Source organism: Sparus aurata, chromosome 3 (assembly GCF_900880675.1).
Source record: "Sparus aurata chromosome 3, fSpaAur1.1, whole genome shotgun sequence".
NCBI classification, from domain to species: Eukaryota; Metazoa; Chordata; class Actinopteri; order Spariformes; family Sparidae; genus Sparus; species Sparus aurata.
In genome coordinates this window covers 15,709,383-15,731,971 of record NC_044189.1, presented here as the reverse complement: position 1 = coordinate 15,731,971, position 22,589 = coordinate 15,709,383, and the positions used below count along the sequence as shown (strand labels likewise).

Sequence of the window (22,589 nt, the reverse complement as noted above, 5' to 3'; positions counted from 1 at the left end):
CCTCTTTTTTTTATTAGATAGAGATTAATCAGAACGGGAACGTGTGTGTTCTTTTATCCCATCGTTACACTCGTCTATTTTGCTTCGTGTTGAGGTCACCTTTAAATTCAACAGCTTGTCTCAAAAAAAAAAAAATCACAGGAAAAAGCAGAAAAGATGAGAATGAATTCATCCAAGAGCGGTGAGCGAATATAGATGAGAGATAAGTCCAACGGGGGGGGTGGGGGGTGTCTGTTACCTCAGAATTCAATTTTGGTGGCTAAAATAGGAGAAAAGCCCTTCATTTTGTCTACTCCTCTGCGTTAAGAATGACTCGTGTTGAAAATCCCTTTGATGCTCTTGTCCAAAACCCGAGGGATTTTAACAAGCTTCAGACCATCTCAGCGAGTGTGAAATGGGCTTCATCGAATCATGTCCAGTCCCCTTGATTTCACCTAGTGGATCCAAACTGGTTTGGTCCGGTTATTGGGATGTCATGCTTTGAGATGTGTAGAGGCACATTGGCACAGTCCATTCTCTGCCTGTTTTATTGCCTTGTTTTACATCAACTCCATATGACATGCTTTGAATAAACCAACCAAGTGCTTAGGAAAATGGATTAGTCGGAGAGAAATTATAACACTTCTGGCACGGGAGTAAAGACATGTGGGTGAGCGCTCCAAACATATGCAACCCTCTGAAAAAAAAAACGGACTAAAATTGATTTGACTTCTAAGAAGCCGGTCTGCGGCTTTCTTGACAGTCCAAACTCGTATCATCCCTACCTCAGCACGGATACAAAATTAACATCGGGGCTTTTGCCCGCTGGGTCAGGACCACGCACTGTAACCGTGGCTGCTCCTGGACTCCTGTCTCAGTGCTTCTGTCAGCACAGCCAGCACTCCCCATCTATCATCTCCATTGATCTACACTAATGACAGATGGTCGTTATGGGTGGGGGAGACAGATTGCCTTCAGCACAGCACGGCTTCACAGGCATGTTCAGGCAGCACAGACTGTGCGTGTGTTCTCTGGGCGGACTGGAATATTTGATATCTTATTTCCTCTGATAAACAAAGTCTATTTTGACTCTTCATTAATACACAACCTCGCTGAGAGAGAGCAACGCTACTTTAGCGATTTTAAGCATTCGGGCGGGGGCCATGAGCGTAGGATAAATGTTTCATGCAAGTTGAAAAAGAAACGTCATCAAACCTTAGCATCATCCATGAAAAAAAAGAAATCCATATTAATTCATATATGCAGCTCTTTTTTTTACTGTCTTTCATATCAATGTCTTACTGCTTTGACGTTTATGTAATTATCAAAGAGGAACATCTGTCAGGGTTGGAAAAAAGCTTTCTTTTTTTTTTTTAGACACCTAAAATCCCATTAGAGAATCTGGGTCACTAACCCATTCACTCATGTAATGTAGCCAGACACTATGCAGATGCGTAGCATGTGGAACGAGGCAAAGATGCTCACTCTCCACTGTAACATTTTGCTGAATTGTTGCGTATTATGCATTTTGTATGGAGCTGCCTCACAGACAGAAAGCGTATTTAAAGTTGCACGAGCCATGTGTGCATCTCAACTGCTGTTCCACGAGCGACGGGCATGTTATGTGAGAATCAGCAGTGTTTGTAGTTTAGCTTTTTCAAAAAGCACTGGCAACAGTAAAACTATATACATATATATACCCACACACACATGCCAGCCATAACACATCTACAGTATATGCAAATTAGGAGCCACAGTCGTTGCACCAACTACTGGCAACAGAAAGAAAGCGCTTTGTGTCATTATTTCATTTACGTAACATGTTCACAGCGCCGTCTGCTCTTGAAATAATGAAGCCAAACGTATAATTAGTGAGCGTTCTCTAGCAACACAAAGTGGACACGGGAAGTCACACTGACCTCTTTCACACTGTGCACAAAACACATGAAATTTCAGAAGGGCTTTGAATGGTCAAAGTCTGGGTTCTGGGGTGGCTGCACCACTGCCTGCAGTTCAGATAAATGATGTTCAATATTAAGATGGGACGTCAAAATCAGACCTTAAGTACCTAAAATATTATTTTCAACATCGAAGGAATTGATATACATAAATAAATAACTGAGATCCTCATTTGGAGAACTTGTTTATGTGAATCTTAATAGCACACGAGTATCCTATGATATATCATTATCAATGTGGAAAATGTCATAATGTCCCTCATTTTACTATCATAAGAAAACCAGAAAATATTCACATTTAAGGGGCTGAATCTTGGGCATTTTGTTAATTTCTAATTATTAATGAATGTTATTTCATGTCATATTTCATGTAAACTGAACTCGTTAACAAAAAACTATAACAAGCAAGGCTCAGCATCTAGCACCACTCATATATATATATATATATATATATATATATATATATATATATATATATATATATATATATATATATATATATATATATATATCTATATATATATATATATATATATATATATATATATATATATATATATATAATATATATATATATATATATATATAATTACTTATTTGCTTTAGTGAACAAATGTAAAAACAACATCATCCACCAACTGAAAAGCAGAATATTAACAATGCGCTCAATAACAACAATCGCTGGGGCTGTTGAGACAATAATGAGGAGCGATCATGAGAAGTTTATTTGTTCAGTGCAGTCTTTATCCACATGTTGTCACAGCCTTCAGGAACAATTAAAACAATACTGTGTTTCAGGCCACAAAGCACAGGCTTGATTATTAACTGTGAGCTTTGAAAGACCAGCTCTAACTAGCTCAGTATGATTTATTCATAAGAGTATGGATCTGCATAAAGCCTTGTCAATACAGCAGGCGAGCTCGAGGAGGTCAATAAGTGGTCGATACATATTGTGCTTACATGGGAGTTATTCATCATTCTTTTTGACTGTTCCTTCGCCATCATGACAGAGGTGATCAATATTAAACTTCAGTTACCACTCCCATAACAATGCGGAGGGTAGGCGAGTTGTCATTATTTCGGTCGGTCTTTTGATAAATGAGCCGGTCTGTCCAGCCGTGACGTCAGCTTAATCAATTATTTTGTCCTGTAGGAGCAGTACTGCCCACAGAAAAGATATATATGAATATGAATAAAGACAAGAGATGTATCTTAATAAAAAACACTTTGGGGATTAATACAAGTTACAGCTCATTAGAATTACAGACTGGTGGGGTCGATCCAATCCGAATATTTTTTTTATTTAGAAATCCATTTATACACATACATTGATATTATTTGAAATAATTAGTAAAACATTAGTTGATCTCGCTGAAATCAGAGGTGGATACAAAAGACGTACTTGGAGACTGAGATGTACAAACAGTAGCTACCCAACGGTACCTTTAGCTGTACTTAAATAAATGTGAAAAGGAACATTAATAAGTAAAAGTGAGTAATAAACAACTTTAGTGTCTTGGCTGCCTTATCTAAAGAATGCACTTTTTAAGCAGTAAGAGTCAGTGGCTCAGCTTTGGCTAACGCAAGTGAGAACGCTAACAACGCGCTCGGGTACGCATGATGGCTGCCTTGCATACCCTGTATCTGTTTGGAGCATCGGTTGTGCATATCCTCGTATCCTTAACACTATGTGTCCGCTAGGAGCAGTGTAGGGTCAGCGTGTGCCATCTAGTGGTATCTTCAAGGAAAATTTTGGGGATTGTAATATGCCAATGACACATTTCTGAGCATGACTTAACAAAAATCAGCATACTTTATCAATGTCAAAACATCCTTGAGGCTTAAAGAGAATGACACATTTAATATTTTAAAAATTATTTTATTTACAAATCACGGAAAGGAACTCAAGGAAGTGTTGGGCATCCTACCAGGACGCATGACACTGAAATAAAAAAGAACAAAAGACAGACATGAAAAACATTTATTTTCTTTGTCTCTTAGCCTGGACGAGTGTTTTGCAAGTTCTCTTGCGTTGTTTGGCTGCATGCCGCTTTCTGGCCAGCGCCTCCTCTTCTGCCTTCGCTCTTCTTACAACGGCAGCACTTGAGGATGGCTGGCAGTCAAACTCCCTCCTTTCTTCCATCTCCTTTAGGGTTGCCTGCTTCCTCAGAGCTTTGTCCTTGGTTCCGGCCGACATTATGTTGTGGCACATCCCTTGGTCCACTGGCCCATACTTCAGGTCTTCTCTTTTGAACATCTCCACTGCCGTCTACTTCCGGGTCAGCAAGATGTGTTTCACAGTTTGGATGGCACTCAGAGTGGAAATATTCATGCTGCCACTTCTCGAGTCGATGATTTCAGACATAAGACTGAATGAAGACTCCACCAGTGGCCCATGGAACAGCCCATCTCCGTGCTGAGTCTAGCTGTGCTATCTAAATAGCCCTATGTTGTTAGAAATGACTGTTTACCAGGTATGAGGCACATCCCATGCAACAAGAGATTAAGGTTACAACCTCCTATAACAGGAGTTGCTAGTTAAGCTAGCTAGCTGAAAGACTAACGTTAGCTGGCTAGTAAGTTTGCTATCTTGCTAATGGAAATTCCAGCATCAGGTCCGCCTGTCTTGCTAGCTAACATTAGCCATTTTGCTCGAAGCATAGGCTCACTTTATGCAAGGTCTACGTTCATGCAGTACTCGGCGTTGACTCGGTCCTAAAAATATAATATTATTGTTAATTATATCACATCAAAAAAGAGGTAGCTAACGTTAATTGAATCAAGCAAACAAATAGCTGTTGTTTTTGCTCCAAAAAGCTTGACTTACCTCAAATTTAACACAAGATGGTTTCTTCTAATTGTTAAGAGTTTCCATCAGACTCGCACGGTAGCAAGGCATCTCATCCAAAGGTGAGCTCAGTTGGCGCTGTGTGCTTCAAGATTCTGAAGCAAGTGCTGAGATTCCGATTGCCTCCCTCCTAAAAAAAAACTCTCCGGTTCTACGCGAATGACCCAATTGACCAAGAAAACGGCGAGTGTCGCAGAAAAGCGACAGGTTTGCAGGTATGTATCTAGTAGTTGTCTGCAGAATGAGAACCAATTGTCTGTTGCAAAATCAGGAAGTTTGACAGTTTGACAAAATCTGAGGAAGATGGGTTCAGATCTGAAACTAAAAGCCTTATAATCTAAAGAGGTTTAAAGTTCACTTCAGTTACAACTCATGCCACGCTTCAAACAGCTGCATAAAAATGGCCCTGGATGTGTAAACCCTGTTCTTGTGAGCAGCACCAAGAATAACATCTATAATTCAAGAAAGTTATTGGGGGCAAGGTGGAGCAACAATCACAGAGCTGTCCCAATCCAAACGAAACACCGCCGTGAACCTAGATCTTAAAAGCTTGTGCCCTTATTGGGTCCCTAAGGTCTCTGGCAGCCAGCGGGGCCCCTTGGACCCCGGCACCAAGTCTGTGATTTAGATGAGGCCATAAAACTCTAAATGGAGATGGGAGGCCAGTTGCTTAATTGACCTTTATTGGGCTTTCTGCTTCATTTGAAGACTGGATATTAAATTAACATGATAATTCAGGCCCAGCGTGTTAATACCACTTCCCCCCCCTCCCTTTCCCCCCCACATTTTAATATCACCCTGTAACTTTTATGGCTCCCATTGATTTAGCACTGCTTTTTATTAACTGGCTTTAATTTTCCATATTGGCACATACTTGCACAAAGAAGGTTTTCTTCCAATTGAGCAGCGCACTGTTACAGGATCGAGGGTTTATGAGGCCATTTCTATTAAAAACCTCCCCTATTCTTACTGTGACTTATACAGGCTGTAACACTGAGATGAGATCTAATATGTATAGGGGGGCCCAGGGGTTGGTTATTGGCGCTACAGTACTTGTGTCAGTAGTGTTAGCGGAATGGTTTAATTATGTATCGTGACATAGTGTTGAACATGAACACCAGCTGTGGATATTTTGTATAATAAAATAATTTTAATGTTTGAAAGCATATTCGTTTCATCACTTGTATTTCCATTGTTCTTCGGGTCCTTGTCTTTCTCGTATGAGTGTTATGTTTTGTTATCCCTCCAACTATACCTCCAAATGTCTCAGAAATCCAGCCAAAAAAAAAAAAAAAAATGGGCACATTGATACAGATACACACCACTGTACGGGGAAATCAGCTTTTTTTGTGGGGTTATGGAAATCTTGGTACATTAAGGATTTACATACCCCCGACATATTAGTTGTGCAGCCATCCAAGGTGAAATGTAAGTGTTTTATGGTCTGGCCTTCAAGGAGGAGGCTGAGAGAGCGCTACTGTCCTCTTGTGGAAGCAGTGGAGCTATCTTTTAGAGGGAGTGAAGACAGGAGCCTGATATCAAAAGGAGGAAGGACTCTAAAAGTGGGATTAAATACTGGTGTCTCACTGTAGTCTCAGAACTGACAGTTCATACGAGCTTTGGTTCTCATTCAGTCTGTGTACAACAACGTGGATCTCTCCATCCTCACTGCTGCTTTCAGAAATGTATCTCCTCCACCTCCTCAGCCTCCTCCTGCATTAGCATTAATATAAGTCATACGAGAATTTTTGAAGTGCTAATGCTCATTGAATGTAGTGTACCTCAGGTTCTGCCAGGGACAGTCTGTGCAAGTTTGCTGCAAGTTGTTCCAGAGCACTGCCAAAGTGATAAAAATCTGACGCGAGTGTCCTGACTGAGATGGTGGATAAAACGTCTGACTAAACACATGCAAAAACACGAAGTACAGCTTTGATTTGACACTGCTGTCATCCCCAGATGACAGAAGATTTATATTATGGAATATTTCACTGTCTGTGTCCTGACTGGTGGGAGCTGGACAGCAGGAGTGGGACCCAAATGCAGAACTGGTGCAGATCAATGATGTACTCACAAAAATAAGATCCAAATCTCACAGGACAGTGAGACAGACAGGTGGGTAACAGAGTTCAAGGAAGCAGGTACCAGGTTTGAAGATACTGGTATGAAACAACGGAGGAAGCGGATTGGTCCAGAGAGTGGCAGATGTGGAAACGAGTTGATTTGGGTACAATTCAAATTTGAACTGATACTGGCACCCAACAATAGATAATTATCTAGATATTAGTCCTCTGTAATAACAAAAATGTCATTTCATTTGTAAAAAATATGCCCCCAAATAAGTAATGTGAAAAAAGTTATTGAAAGACTGGGAGCAGCGTGTGTTTGCCAACGCTGGGTAGAATGCCATGCTAACGTCATCAAGGTCAGTATGTAAAAGGCTAGTTATCTCAACTACTTCTCCTACTAACTAATTAATTAAATGCAGATGTCAATGAAGATGTTGCCTCACTTCAAGTTTTGTCGTCTCTCTTTATGTCTATAGTCCATGAATGCACTCCCAGGTACTGAAATGTTGATTTTACAAGAATCAGTACTCAGTAGTGCAGAGGTAATTCAGTCGGTACACTTAAAAGTATAGTAGTTTGGTATCCCATCCATTGAAAATAGCTGCAGATCAGGAAGGCTAAGCAACTGCAGAGCAGATGAGGACAGGTCTGAAGATGGGTGGAACGGTCAAATAACTGAGAGAGGGGGGAAAGTCCGAGGGCACCTGGTGGATGGAAAGAAAAGGGCAACAAAGGGGCCTGGGGAAACTGAAACATGGCTATAGAGGAGGAACAGGGAGTGTCATGTCTGTACGAGTTAGCAGTGACCTGAACGTCAAAGCCTCAAAGCCACACACTGAGAAGTGTTCATCTGCATAGGTGTGATAGACAGAATGACAGAGAGAGAGAGAGACGGTACTTAAAATGTAGATGGGTACAACTCCACACAAATACGCACAAGACGAGTGGGGACACAAACTGCCAGTCTGACAAAAAGCCAATAACCCACCAGCACATTAGAGGTGAATTGCTTCCCGGATGCAGCCCCTTTTCCCCCTCTCCTAAGTGGATGCATTATCATTTTGTCTGTCACAAAAAAAGAGGAGCCAAAGAATATGAATATGCGTTTACATCTGTCTTCCATTAATATGCATGCCTGAATCCACATCTCAACACAAAGCCAATTTTCTGGCCATCTGGGGGATGGCTGGTGGAGGTAATGAATATTCTTTATGAATATGTTTTATTTTGCGAGGCGGCGATACATCATGAGCATGCCGCTATCATTCTCTCTTTCTCCCTCTCTCTCTCTCTCTCAGTCCCTCTCACTCACTCTCTGCCTCTCTGAGGCACTGGGAACCTTCACTGCACAACTTGATGAGTTTAATTAGACTGTATGGAGGGGGGATGGATGGATGGATGGACAGATGGAGGGAAGGTTGGATGGAAAGAAAGAAAAAAAACAACCTTTTACCACACTGACTCTCTCTCTCTCTCTCTCTCTGCCTCTCTCCCTCTCTCTAATAGCAGCCTTAATAAGCCACGCACCTGCTCTGAATGGTGATGCTGGAGAGAGAAATACGGCTGCGGCTAATAGCTATCATGACTTCTGCAGTAACTAGTCTACAGTCCTGATGTTCATTTAATTACCTGAGTAAATTATGACTGAGGTACACTTCACAGAATACTCATTGGTTTTACAATACAATTCAAAGAAGTGCCCTCCACTTTTACCTTTAAGTTTCTTATTTCATTAGAGACAATGAAGTCCACTCCAGTAAAATGTTACGCAATTATCATTTCTGGCACAAATCCCCAAAAAACTGCGTCTCTGACATATGCCGGGTTGTCGCCTGATTACAGGACGCCTACATTTCTGTGAAGATAGAGGTGGAGTGTAGGATACGTTGGCCTGTAGGCACCTTTATGTGTCACATCGATGATTTAGACGTCAGTGACAGTATTACTGTTGCTCGCGCGTCTCTGGGGCCTTGGCACAGTCCATTGGCGAGTGGTGTCCTTTAATGATTTATGATTGAAGTTAGCCTGCGAGGTCCCCAGAGGATCCCCCAGAGCGAGAGGCACAGGGAGTGACCAGTTTTATGGCAGGACTGGGAATCAATTATGCTAACGGTGGCTAATGAATGCACTTGAGGGAACTGCTCCCTGCACTCAAGGGCCATTTTTTTTCCCTTTGCATATTGATGGCAGAAGGACAGTGGCCACTTTCATGTGCCTGTGATGGAGCACTGTGAAAATGGACCTCTGTGTGTCCCTTTCAATCTTACTGTACATCTCATTATTCCTTTTTTTTCTTTTGTCTGCTCTTTTTTAAAAGAAATAGTTCCTATTCAGCTCACATCATTATCATTTAGATCACATACTGTAGGAAAAATTGTCCCCCACAAACAATCTCTACCGCAGCCCCTCGCAGTATTACATATGCACCATATTGTGCCCTCTTCCTCTTTTCCAATAGTCTGAAGTCATTTTCAATTAGGGCTCTTTTTGCGGTGGCTGTGTGAGGAGCCCTGGAAGTGCTCCAGTTCCTCCCCAATGGTCTCGGATAGACTCTGCATGGTTTAAGAGGAATAATGGCAAGGCCTTTTACTGCCACCAAGGTTAACATGCATTAAAGTCATCTGTTTGCAGAGATGGACCTCCGGCAACACTCACTCCTACTCCGCTAAAATGCATTAAGGTAAATAACGCCGGATCGAGAGAGAAATCACTATGTCCGATGCGTTTCAGTGAAGTAAAGAAGGCTATGAATATGAAATGTGCCATGAATAAGTTATGTGTTGGTGACACTGCTAGATAAAAAAAAAAAAGACGGTACAAGTACGAGGTTTTTTGAGAATGCGGAGAGGATGTCTTGCTCATACGACAATGAAAGTGATAGATACATTATTTAACATGTTTAAGGATAAAAGCTTATGTGCTATCTTGCAGAAAGCTAGATCAGAAGATTGATACCGATCTCATATTGTGTGGTAAATAAGAAGCTAGACCCCAGATGCTAGCTTTGCTCAGCAAAAGACTTAAAGTGGAGGCATGAGCTAGCCTAACTGTCCAACTGTGTATCCTTGAGTTGAAACTCCAATTGAAGATGTGTCTTTTTAAAACTTCAGTATTTTCGATGTTATCAAATCCTGGTATCGTATATTTTAAATATGTGTAGTGAAAAATGATCTATATTGATACTTCTCACTAGGGATATACCTATCATTGGCCTGGCCGATTATCCCGTCCAATATTGAGCATTGAAATAAGCATTGATTAATACTGATAATCAATTACTTGAGTAAATTGTACTTAGTTACAATCCATCGCTAGTTAGTCAAAATTTTGGCAGAAGATTCTTTATTTTTACACCAAATGTAGAGTAATGCAGTTCCAAATATCGGTTATCAGTCTTCTTGATTATTGATAATCTGTATCTCTACAAGCCCTGAATAAAAGCCTATCCCTGTACTTTTGTCAACCTCGTGCCATCTTGGCTGAGTTTCCAACAACAAGACATGCAGCCAGGAAATAATACAGCATCTAACTCCCCATGAACCATGAATTTGTCTTTTCTACATTTCCCATTTTAATTTGTTTAATCTCCCAGCGTCAGCGTCATATTCAATGGACATATTTGAGATTGGCATCGATCTTCTCATTTAACTCTTGGTCAGACTCTTGTCCTGCAGAAGCAACTTTTCTCAAAACAACTTTGAGAAAAAAGACAATACTTTATTACCGAATTCATAGAGTATCACACCTGGGGAAGATAAAGTTTGGCCACAAATAAACTTCTAGAAAGTTCCGTGAGTGACGCTATCACTCGGTGGAATAGACAGACAGAGGCAGACAGGCAGTGTTGGAGGCTCCCACTAATTTGATCTGGTGACATTTTCTTCTCCAGCTCCTCGGGGGAAAAGAGCAGCGAGAGTGGGAGTGAGGGAGTTCGAGAAAGGAGGTGTTACAGAGAGAGAGTAAGAGAGATAGAGAAGGAGGGAGAGGGAGAGGGATGGCAAAGGAGACACTAATGAACGCAGACAACAAAGACCCTAACCTGAGCTCCAAGCCCCTGGAGACACGGAGAGGTTTCTCATTGGGTCAATAAAAGCACTGGACCGTGTCTGCGTCGGCTTGCCCTTCAAGCACCCGCTTAACAGCAAGAGGGGGGGGACTTTTGTTCAAGGTTGCTGGAGTTAAAGGGGAATATGGCTGAATTTTATATGTGAAAATATCTAACCATTTATCATGGCTGTCTGTGCGCAGGGAGAGAAGATCCGCGACATCTTGGTTACGCGCGATGTCAAGCGGCCGTACGTCTACATAAAGAATGCATCAGCGGAGATGTTGCTGTGGCAAGTTTAGCTGAACTTAACAAGACGGACATCTTGATTGTCTGTATGATTTGTTTTCTCTTAATTGCATCCGAGAACAAATCAATTCTAAATTTGAGGACTAGATTAAAACTTTGAAACACTGACAACTGAGTTTGAAGTACAAGGAGAGGATGGGTAGATTTCCCCACTGGATGTTTCAGGGTTAATTCCTGCGAGAGAGCAGCGCCGTGTCCCTCTGCCAAACCAGAGGAATGTGGCAGTTAGAGGAAGGAGCGCAAGGTGAGCCAAAATCAGCATGATGGGATATTGACTCTTGGCTTGTAATTTCATTTTATGCACCAAGTGGCAAACAAGATATCACACTGTTCATAATCCTCAGCATCCCTGAACACACACACGCACACACATGCCTCCCACGGACTCCTTCTTGTTATTAACAGGGAATCTAAAGCTGTGTGTGCGTGTGTGTGTGTGTGTGTGAGGAGAGCCTCCAGTCAGGGGTCTTAACACCAGGACTCACACCTGAAGGGGGGAGAGTAAACACACACACATGCTCGCACACACACACACACATACAAGCACGCTGGGGGACACACAGTTCGTTGCCCCACTAAGTCCCCCCACGTCTGACATATGTCACTCTCAATCTGTTCAGCAGGCCACACATCTCTCCAGTGTCGTACTGCCACTGTGTGCAGGAGGGGGGGCTGAAACAGAGGGAGAGCTGAAGACTGGAGAAGAGGGCACAGAGGGACAAAGACAGAAAGGGAGAGAGGAGAGAGGAGAGGGAGAGAAGAGGGCACAGAGGAGGCAGGGAGAGCTGCCGCTAGTGGCTGGTTGCTCCCCTCTCCTTGCTAATTGGTAGCTTGGAACACAACACCATCTGTTCTTTAAGAAAGTCAGATGCACAGCCTTAAGAAGATGCCACCACTCGTGAATACATTTACCCGCAGCCAAGGCAAATAACTCAACGGGCCCCGGGCTTCTTTCAACACAAAGATCCTGCAGGACGGCGGCTAGACAGGCATCTGTTATATTTGTTATAATGTTTAAGGGGCTTTGGATATAGTTTGGGTACCTGCCAGAGAGTCCTGAATATTGTAAACATATGATGAAGAGGATAGCGAAGGAAATAATTCACCAGCAGCACAGGAGTCACCTGTAACCACGATTTGGACGTTAGAGGAAGACGAATGGAAGTGGATTGCCATCATGTGGTTGAGCAATGCAATCACAGTGAAGACAATCAGAAACTCTGCTCTTTATTCAGGGCAGTGCTTACTGTTGGATAGCATTTAACACAAATTCAGAGAGGAGAACCTGCAGTGTAAGACCTGATTTTAGAAAAACTCACATTTCTGAGCAGCTGCACTTTATGCACAACCTCCACTTTCTGGAAGCGCTTAGCTTGCAGTATTTGACAACCTTAGAATGAGACGTTAAAAATCATCCTTTCAGGATTGCATTTAAAGTTTGCTGACATAGTGTTGCTTTGGTTGTCGATCTTAATTCACATACAATGGCTTGCCCCCACCTTTGTTGACGTTCTTCATAAGCAGATTTTTTAATTAAGTCTCATAATAAAACAGGGATTTGGGGATTTATTAACCCCTTTTTCACAAACAACGGCATACTTTAGGTAGGCTTAAATATACTTGAGCGCTTGAGGAGTGTCCACTCAAGTAAAGTCTATTTGTGGGAAACACTACTATAAACAGATATCTGCATATGAATCCCAAATCTGTAGGCAAGGGACAAGCTTTTGGTATTGGATGTGTTCTGGTTTCTTAGTGAGCTGGCTTTGGTCACATCCAGGTAATCAGCCCACGTGGAAAGCAAAAGAGGCGAAACGCATTGTTCAGAATACAATCTTTGGACCCATCAATTATCATATGATGACAATTTGACTTTTTTTTTTTTTTTTTTGGTTTTATTTGCATAACAAATAACAAAATAACAAAATGGTGTTTCTTGCAGGTTAATTCTAAAAACAAAGAAGAAGTCCTGATAACAATTATTCAGATATCCGCTGGCTACACCAGAAGCCCTGAAACATTCGCCATGGCCTTCTTAGGCTAAATTGTCATCAGCAATGGGTTCCAGACTGAGACAACACTGCACTACACTTGGATGGAGGATGGGTCTTAGCACAGAATCAACCTCATTAACTTTTGGATCAGATCCAGATGAAGGGACAGATCCCAGAATTTGCGTTTTTCTGACATTTTCATGAATTTCTCTGGAAATAATACATGGATCTAGATGAAAAGAGCAGGGTTATTTAAGTGGGTGGTATCTAAGATTAAGTACAATTTGATGCTAATCCAAATAAAATCTGGATCTAGCAAACCTGATTATGTTTTGTTTGATATTGGACTAGACTTGAATCAGTTAAAGGGGACTGCTGGGCCTTGATGGAGGTATGCACTCTACTGAGTGTCATTCTACATATGTTTTTTATCCATGTTCTATGATTGGCAGTTTTGCATTATGCTGTGTTCATGTACGGTCTTGAATGACAATAAAGTTTACCTTGTATCATGTAAATTTGCTTGATGACTGTTTAATCAAATGTTAAAGAGGCCAAAGCTGGATGTAAGGTCACTTGAATGTGTGATAGTATCATGCCATCAGACGTCCTTATTTAAACTTAGCTGGTATTTTCATTGAACTATCAAAAAAAAAACACACACAGTGTAATGAGCCATCAGCCGGAGTGGAGGAAGGTTATATCAGAAGCATTTAACAAAGAAATGAATCTATACCAGCATCAGCTGTACCACAGAGTATAAACCGGACCCTCTTGGGATTCCAGGCACACAGCTCAACGCAATGACCGTGTTTTACATCGCCAATCTGTTACAGTGGGATCTCCCCTGCTTCAATCCCATGGATGATTAAGCGTGATAATTAAGGTTTTTGGACATTTTCCACGGAGGAGCAGACGTGGCAGCTGGTGACATTCATGCATTCCCAAACACAGAGGAGGGAATTACAATGAGGCCTCCATTCATTTCAGTGATCACAAAGTCTGCTCTTGGCACCAGTTCAAAAACAGTCAAGCTGTTGTTGAAAAGGACTATTTGTGGCTCTCTTTGTTGCAATGTAGGCAATGTACCTTGATCTATTTGGGGAATTATAGAAACCATAGAAAGCAGCCAAATATTTGTTTTGGTTTTGGTTTTTTTTTCAGCTGGGATATTCACTCGCTGCTGTCCCGGAAAGAAACCAGGAAGATTATCAAATGACTTGTTAGATGTTTTGGTTAATCTCCAACACGCGTGGCACGATGATAAAGATCTCACAGCTGCTTTTACAGTCTTTTGTTCGCTGGATCAGAGTTGAAATGTAGCCTCAGCAGACCAACAAAAAATGCATCAGTGAGATCAAAAAATTCAGCAGAGTCTATTTTTTGCTTAACGTTATTTTTTTAGGAATTAATGGCCATAAATTAATGACAGTATGTGGCTGTTTCATTTTGGGTGCCAGCCCAAAACATTTATAGGTAAAAAAAAAAAAAAAAAACCTGTCAGATGTAGTCATGGTCTCAGTTACACACTACACACATCACGTTGTAAATGAGTGTGATTGTGTGAATGAGAGCTTTTGTAAAATAGTGTGGATTCAAGTGTGGTGTTAATACAGTCCAGTCCACTAATATCAGGAAGATATACATAAATAATCAAAAGCGCTTTCAGAAGTTGCTGTACTAGTTATAATAGGATTCGATTATTATTTTTGTTGGATTGACAAGAATACAGCCGTTTAATGTTGTATTTGGTGAAGGTTGTTTTATACTGTCGGCTAGTTTAATCCACTGCAATACATCATATGTTTTGTATGTATCATCGTAATTGGATAAGCAAGTACTAGCCAAACTAAAGTGTATGTATGTAGATACTTCTAATGTGATATGACATTAGCAAACAACCAAAGCTATTAAAACAAACTATACTGCCTCACCTTCAACTTTAGAGCTCAAATCTTTCATTTTCTGTCGAAGCTAAAGAGGAGAAAAGTGGCGAAGAAGTGGTCGACAGAATTAGGGTTGACTGATGACTCAATCTCCCAGCATGCATTCCTCAAGCGGAAATGTCGAGGACTCCATGGAAACGGCTGGCTGGCGTGCTGCTAGCCTGGGAGAGTAGAAGCAAAGCAGCTAGCTAGTTATCTTCAATCTGGATACTCGAAATCCCGACACACTTGGCTGAAAACACTTGAGCTGACTTTCTGCAATGATGAGTCGTACTCCCGATGCAAGAGCGAGGTAAGAGACAGCCAATGCGTCAAAACGCTAACATTGAAAACAACCAAGAGCAGCGAGGTTATCAAGCTAGCTGCTGTGTTAACTTGTGTTTACATGCCCCACGAAGCACAGATACAACAAGCTAACCGCGTACTTCATGAGAGACGCCAGGTGTAAACAGTAGACTTAAGTGGACCATGATAAGAATATCGTTGACATTATTTCCAAAATGACCTCTCTGTATGATTTCCGTTTATACTCATATAAAACCGTAAATGCAAACGCTACATCCTAGAAAATGTTAAATGTTATTTTCTTAACGTTACATGATAATAATAGCCAGTCTGATAGCTTTTACTACACAGAATGGAAAGGTTTTACTTTTATTATTATCATGATTATTAATTCTTAAATATACACATTGTATAGGTGTTGTTACTCGTTGCTGTATATATGGAGAGAGAGGGAGAGAGAGAATATATGTATATAGAATATCTACAGTATATTGTAGATATGATATATACCTATTTTTCATCCTTTTTTTTATGCACATAATAGGTCTTTCCTGACTTTTACTTACCTTTGTTCAACTTTACATAGACAAGGAAACAGGGACAATAAAGCTGACATTTCTTGTCAGGTTTAAAAGGGACTGCAGATGTAAATTAGCTCAAAGCCAACTTTGGTACAATACATTAAATGGCAACACTTTAATATTGTACATGGTCCCTCCACAAATAAAATACATAAATAAGCCTGGCTAAAATAATTGTGATTCAAGATTATTATCCCAGTAATCACCAAAATACGCCTTCATTCCTTAAAATATACTAGAATCAGTGTACCTTACAAGTTGTGTCCTGCACCCTCTCCAGGGACACCCAGACAAGAAAGATCCAGGAAAACATCACCAATGTGGAGAAACATTTTGGAGAGATGTGCCAAATCTTTGCTGCCTACGTCCGTAAAACAGCCAGGCTACGGGACAAGGCGGACGTCCTAGTTCGGGAAATCGGAACGTACGCGGACACAGAAACGCCAAACCTGAAGAGTGGATTGAAGCAGTTTGCTGACCACCTGGCCAAGGTTGAAGACTACCGCCAAGCCGAGGTTAAACCACAGTGTTTTATTGTCTGCTTTTATCTCTTCAGTCATTATTTCACATTGACAGAAACAGTCCAAATATGTTAGTGAAACCTAACACTAAATGATTTGCCCTACAGGTGGAAAGACTTGAAGCCAAAGTCATAGAGCCATTAAAAAGCTATGGAGCTGTAGTGAAACGTAAAAGGGTGAGTGTTGCTCTGAGCTGCAGCCGCTGTTTCTAATTAGCAACATTTTTGTGTAATTTATCAGAGCACAGACATCACTTTTCTGTCTTATTCTTATAGAGAAAGGCAGAAAATGCTGCAGCAGCGGATGTCAACTTTAAATGTCAGCAATGGTGGATAACTGCCTCAAAGACAGTGAAATAGTTTAGTTTCCTGGCTTGGCTCATCCCCATATAGTTGTGTTTAAGGTGCACCTTTGCTACTGCAGCATTTTTGATGGTCATGTTTCACAATTAAATTCTCTCTGGTCCTCAAGGATGCAGCAGTTGTGTCACCAAAATAAGACCAAGGTCCGACAAGAGCAATTAACTGTTAGTGTTGTTACCCCTGCATGGCCACATGGGGGCAGTATTGATGTAATGATAACATCCCTCTGGCAAATTAGAGCTTTCTTGTGCCATTGTACTTCTCTCCGCCTCTCAGTATCTTGTTTTAACCAGGATTAAAATACATTTTCTGGTTAAAAATACATCAAGTTGGTAGTTCCTTTCTGACTTTTGTGGTGGGCGTAAAATCGTAAATTAAATCAGTCATGATTCTGTGTTGTCACTGTCAAAACAGTCCTGTTTTTTTTTCGTCCTCCTTTTTTGTAAAATTAAAATACAATCAAACTGCAAACCTTATAGATTTTTTTAAGCAAGTGCTAAAAAAATACATGATACGCTTTTGAGCTTGTTTAAAAGAAACGTCAACTTCAAGAATGATTGTGAAGTTATTTGTGTATAAAGTCAAGCTGGCTATATTCCGTTTTCTGACAATGCTCAGACAGTTTATCATTATTTAATATATCTTTCCTTTGAATTATCCAACTGTGTCAGACTTGGTACAACACAAAAATCTGCACAACAGGGAATTCTTGATCTTTATCCGGGAATCACAGAGCTACGCCAAATGTTTGTTCGATTACGTCTTTCAGGATTTGAAAGACAGACACATAACTATAAATAATTGACTGTCATTGTTGATTCTCCTCATGACTACTGTGTCCTTGTGCATCCACGCAGGAGGATCTGAAGGCGACTCAGAGTGCCAGAGACAGAGAGGCCAAACAGATGGCTCAGCTTGAGAGAACCAGACAGAGAAACCCCTCAGACAGGCAGATCATTGTATCCTTGAATGTTTCTTAAATATCAAACAGACAGAAGACTTTAAACGTAACAACCCAGCTACATACTTTTTTAAGTGCTGGGGATGGTCTTGGGTGTAGCTTGCATAACTCCATTTTGAAACAAGAATACAAACTTTTAAATGTTTTCCCTGTCTAGTTTGAAAAGGTTTACTGTGTGGTATCTTCCCAACTACTCGGTGCAAGAACAGTTTGATTCCATTTACAGTGTGTATATCAGCATGCATGTGCAGGAGTAGAGCAAACACTGACAACAGGCTCATGTTCTTTGGTGTTTCCTTGACCAAGCCTTCAGTCTCAGGTGTGTCCACGTGCATCTCATCATTAAACATCATCATCATGTACGGCCACATAGATGAAGCACATTTCACAATTACTTTGAATTTCCGTCGTAACGACTCCAGTAGAAGACTTCAGCGGATACTCAGTTAGCAGAGCTACAGAAAACTGTCGGAGCATGCAGCGCCTATAGCAAATGAAAGTAACAGCATTTTATATAGCTCTGTGTTTAGTGAAGGTGTTAAATACTGTGCATGACACATAAGTGTGGAAACGCTTTTGCTTTCCTCTTCTGTAGAATCATGGTACCAACAGTGTTTCCAACAATGTATTTTTATGTACATTTTGAAAAGGTTGATGGAAACAGCAAAAGTTGAAACTACTCAAGCAAAAACGTTATAATGTAGCTTGAGGTGTTTTTTGCCAGTTTTTTTGTAAACACATTTTCTGAATACGTTTGTACGTACCAAGCGTGATTCCACATGACTGCCCAGCTGTATCCACTCCCAAAGAAGAAAAATAAGCTGTTTCCACTGTTTTTGTCTTCCAGGATATTCACATAACTTGTCAAAACATGGCTGGTAGTAGCAACAGTTACATGTGGACAAATGAGTAGCCCAAATTATTCTCAGTCACATCCATGAAAAAACATTTTATACAGAAAGAGTTTTTTATGTTTACACTACTAAAGCTTTGGCCATAACCTGTCACTGTGGTTCGATATGTCTTGTTGTATGTTTTTTGTATATCCATGTGTTCTCCCAATCAGGCTGAAAGTGAGCTCCACAGAGCCACATTGGATGCCACACGGACCACCCGGCAGCTGGAGGAGACCATAGACGAGTTTGAGAAGCAGAAGATCCGGGACATCAAGGTCTGCCACTCCGAGATTTCTATTCAACCTCAAATTAAAAATTTCAGTTGTGGCAAAGACACCATGTCAGTTGAAGCTGTGGGTGACAGTGAAATGAAACCGGTTATTTAGAAAACCTTTCTAAAACCTGCCAGCACCTCCTGATCCTCCTTCAGTTGGATGAAACCATTCTTGTTTTGTCATTTCAGAGCTCTTTTTCATGTCATTTGGTCACCTGGCTGCAGTGATTCATTTAGGTAGTGACAAAGCTTATTCAGCACTGAAATATCATCCCTGTCTTTTTTCGCTTGTAGAAAATCTTTGGTGACTTTGTGACAGTGGAGATGGCGTTCCATGCCAAGGCCTTGGAGGTGTACACCTTGGCCTACCAGAGCATTCAAAGTGTGGATGAGGAGGAGGACCTGGAGGTAGGCCGATGCTCCGCCCAGTGGTTAAAATTAGCCTGTTAGCATCAGCACGTTTGTGTTCATAGATGTGTCACTCAGAGTAAGAGGATATATATTTAAAGTTTATATTGGACTGGGGTTAAAAGTTGGTCAGTTTCTAAGCACACCCTCTGCTGTGCACTTGATAAACCTTGTGGTTAATCCAAGCTATCACGGTGTTATTACTCATCATCTTGTTGCTCATACTCCTGAGTCCGCACCCTTTAACTGATGTGGTAACTTTGGAGAAACATGCGGCACCAATGTGCACACCCCAGAGTAATGCTGACTCCTCTATATACAGTTTGGTTTGAAAGATCTGACGAACTATTCTGAGAGACAAAATCAGTAGTGAGAAAACAAAGGACCAGTGGTGTTCAAGACAGCGAGATTCTTCCTGCAGATGCCCTTCTGCTATTTTCCTCCGCCCCATGCCATCTCATCTGTGTGTTTTTGCACTGAATCATCTCCCTTCCATTCACATTGAAGCGAAACTCCTCAGCAAGACAAAGCTGTTTTTCAATGACTCACCAAACAAAGCATGGGAGATTGAATCATCCGAAAAAGGCACAATGACAGGCATGAAGATTATCCTGATCGAGAGCTCTTGCGGAATTTATTTTCATCAGCGTGGTTTTAAATGGCAGTTTGTTATCAGAGGCGTACCTGCTGAGCCGCCTTGTTTACGTGTGACTGAAGAAATATCAACGGCCCAGTCGTTGATCTGCTGGATTTTCCAGGTTGTACAATGTAGAGTATTCAAGTTGTGCACTTCTACTTTACAGTCAGGTTAAACATTCACAGTTCTCTTGTATTACACTCACACACCAGTGCACTCTTTAAAATAGCCAGTGGCTGTGTGTGTAGGCAATGCTTCCATTCTTCTGTCTCTCCTTGGAAAAAACATAGCGCCTACTGTCTTTGGCAGGTGTTCAGGAGTTCGCTGCACCCCCCTGACTACCAGTCACGCTTAGACATAGTGCGAGCTAATTCCAAAACCTCCCTCGATCGGACCGGCTCCTTCCTGAGTACATCAGGGACTTTACAGGTAAGATACAGACAGTACTTAAATAGAATTTCCCCAGTAGTTTCCCGTTTGAAGAACATCCTTTTATTACAATGAGTTTTATCTTTGACAGTTGCACACATAGTTTAATTGTGATCATGAAATAAAAAAAAAAAACAAACCCCAGCAGTCTTCCTCATACCAGTAGAGTCTGGTGCTCGATAACTTTGATAGTCTACTCTAATCAGTCGTGCCAGTGTGTTGTGCAGCATCACCATAGCCATCATTCAGTTTGGGTTTCCATACATGTCATCACATGTCTCTGACATTTTGCATTTCTCTTCACATTCAGTTAGCACCAGCATCGCTGGCTTGTGAATTAATCTGGACAGCTTGCTTGCACTCTCTCACTAAATGTGGAGTATCATTTGATATCTTTGACATGCCTTCTCCTTCAGGTCACGTAGGTCGTGTTCAGACGTCATATCTCCTATCTAGAGATGTCCAGATTGTAGCTTTTGGACACAGATTGCCTCAGACGCGTCTTGCGACACAACTTCGGTTTGATTTTATCTGGGGGGAAGATGCAATCACTGCTAAACAGAAAACAGGCTTGAAAAGAGGATTGCAGACCCGGCTGGAGCACTGGAGTAACTCTTAATGAGAAAGTGTTATTCTAATGCTGCGTTCTAGACAAACTTGAACATTTCCAACCTCCAACTTTAAAATGTACAATTAAATGCCACTTAAAGTCGAACTTTGACGACTTAATGACGAAGCAGATGGCTGATGTCACACAACAACGGCAGCACCCACGGGTAGGGGGTAGGATGTATTCATAGACGACAGTATTGTGAATAGAATCTTTAGATACGTTTCAAAGTATGAAAGTGCTTTAAAATAAAAACTTTAATGGCGTCTGTTACCCTACCATCATTTCTCCTCTTCTAGAGGAAGGAAGCTGCACTGTTTAGGGTTTAACTGTGTGTAAACTTGCCAAAGGGACGTCATTTTGATACAGTCAGCCAAGTTTTTGTTAACTTTTGGCATCCTGCACCTGGAACGCTTGGAGGTCGGAAGTTTGAAATTTCAACAAGGAAATTCCAACCACCGGCTATTTTCTGGCACGCCGCATTAGACTGCACACATGCCAGACTATGAACTTGGCAGTCCTTCACATGAGACATCAATGTTCATATAGTTTTGCACTACAGTTGTGGACAAATCTAGCTCAGCGTGTGTTCTCGCCTGTACCTGTATAGTCTCTGCTCATAACCGCAACCTCCGTAAAAGAGAAATGTTTTGAGAAGCGAACCGATTCGACGGAAGCACCAATTGCACTTAATGACTACCTGCTAAGTGTTTTAGCCGCATGTTTATTTGTTGTCACAGCAACAAAGGGCTCGGCAGACGAGAAGAGAGGAGGAGGAAGAGGAGGACGAAGAGGATGAAGATGAATCTGAAGAGGAGGAGGAGGATGATGAGGACGAAGAGGAGGACACGGACGATGAAAATTAATTTGTCTTTTTTGCTAAATCTTACTTTTGTGTTTGTCTGTCTGGAACAAAGGTGATATCGGAAGATCTGTGAGTGTTTAACTATCTCGTGAAAGCAAAGCTGTGTCATTGCCAAACTCACCTCACGCAGGTGATCTGAGCAGTATTGTAGCGTAGGTGGTGTGATGTAATTGTGTAACGATTTGTCGAAGTTCCAGCTTTTTATTGCATTAGCTATATTTTTATAGAACACACGATGCCAAAATGTGCATTTTCATATTAAGTTATCAGTGAATTTTATCACAAAATGTTACTCATCTTTATAAATAAAAAAATGTCTGTTTTCAAATTCAGCTTTTGTTCCAGTGAGATGCTTTACTATAATAAGTACACAGTGTACCCTCAGTCACTTTGCATGGAAATAGCAGCGGAGAGGTTGATTGTTATTTTAGAAATTGTTCCGAGTGTGAATCAGTGACAGTACTTGCGTGACGACTGCGGTTGAAAGTGACTCATCTCTTCCACAGACAAGCAAAAGTGGTACAAATGAAGCTGGGGACATTTTGCACGATGCTATCTTTGTTTATTTGGAGGTGTGTGTGTGTGTGTGTGTGTGTGTGTGTGTGTGTTACAGTA

At 41.2% G+C, this 22,589-nt stretch overlaps 1 protein-coding gene across 2 annotated transcripts; it reads left to right on the top strand.

Moving 5' to 3' along the window:
- The first annotated feature begins 15,256 nt into the window (after positions 1-15,256).
- On the top strand, positions 15,257-22,306 carry cibar1 (CBY1 interacting BAR domain containing 1). 2 transcript variants are annotated; one of them, XM_030410775.1, is made up of 9 exons: positions 15,403-15,437; positions 16,292-16,526; positions 16,640-16,708; positions 17,752-17,853; positions 18,169-18,174; positions 18,922-19,026; positions 19,320-19,433; positions 20,380-20,499; positions 21,850-22,302. In XM_030410775.1, exons 1-9 carry the CDS (start codon positions 15,406-15,408, stop codon positions 21,973-21,975), a joined length of 909 nt encoding a protein of 302 aa, XP_030266635.1. In that variant the 5' UTR covers positions 15,403-15,405; the 3' UTR covers positions 21,976-22,302. The 2 variants fall into 2 exon arrangements, with proteins under 2 accessions (XP_030266634.1, XP_030266635.1); XM_030410774.1 differs by lacking the exon at positions 20,380-20,499 and having other exon boundaries at positions 15,257-15,437; positions 21,850-22,306.
- Positions 22,307-22,589: the final 283 nt, after the last annotated feature.

What these genes read in the sequence shown, in the direction of transcription:
- cibar1 (XM_030410775.1), top strand. Translation starts at nt 15,406, where the DNA reads ATGATGAGTCGTACTCCCGATGCAAGAGCGAG. An exon ending in ACTCCCGATGCAAGAGCGAG is followed by an intron (nt 15,438 to 16,291) that starts GTAAGAGACAGC and finishes CACCCTCTCCAG; the next exon opens with GGACACCCAGACAAGAAAGA. An exon ending in GTACATCAGGGACTTTACAG is followed by an intron (nt 20,500 to 21,849) that starts GTAAGATACAGA and finishes TTGTTGTCACAG; the next exon opens with CAACAAAGGGCTCGGCAGAC.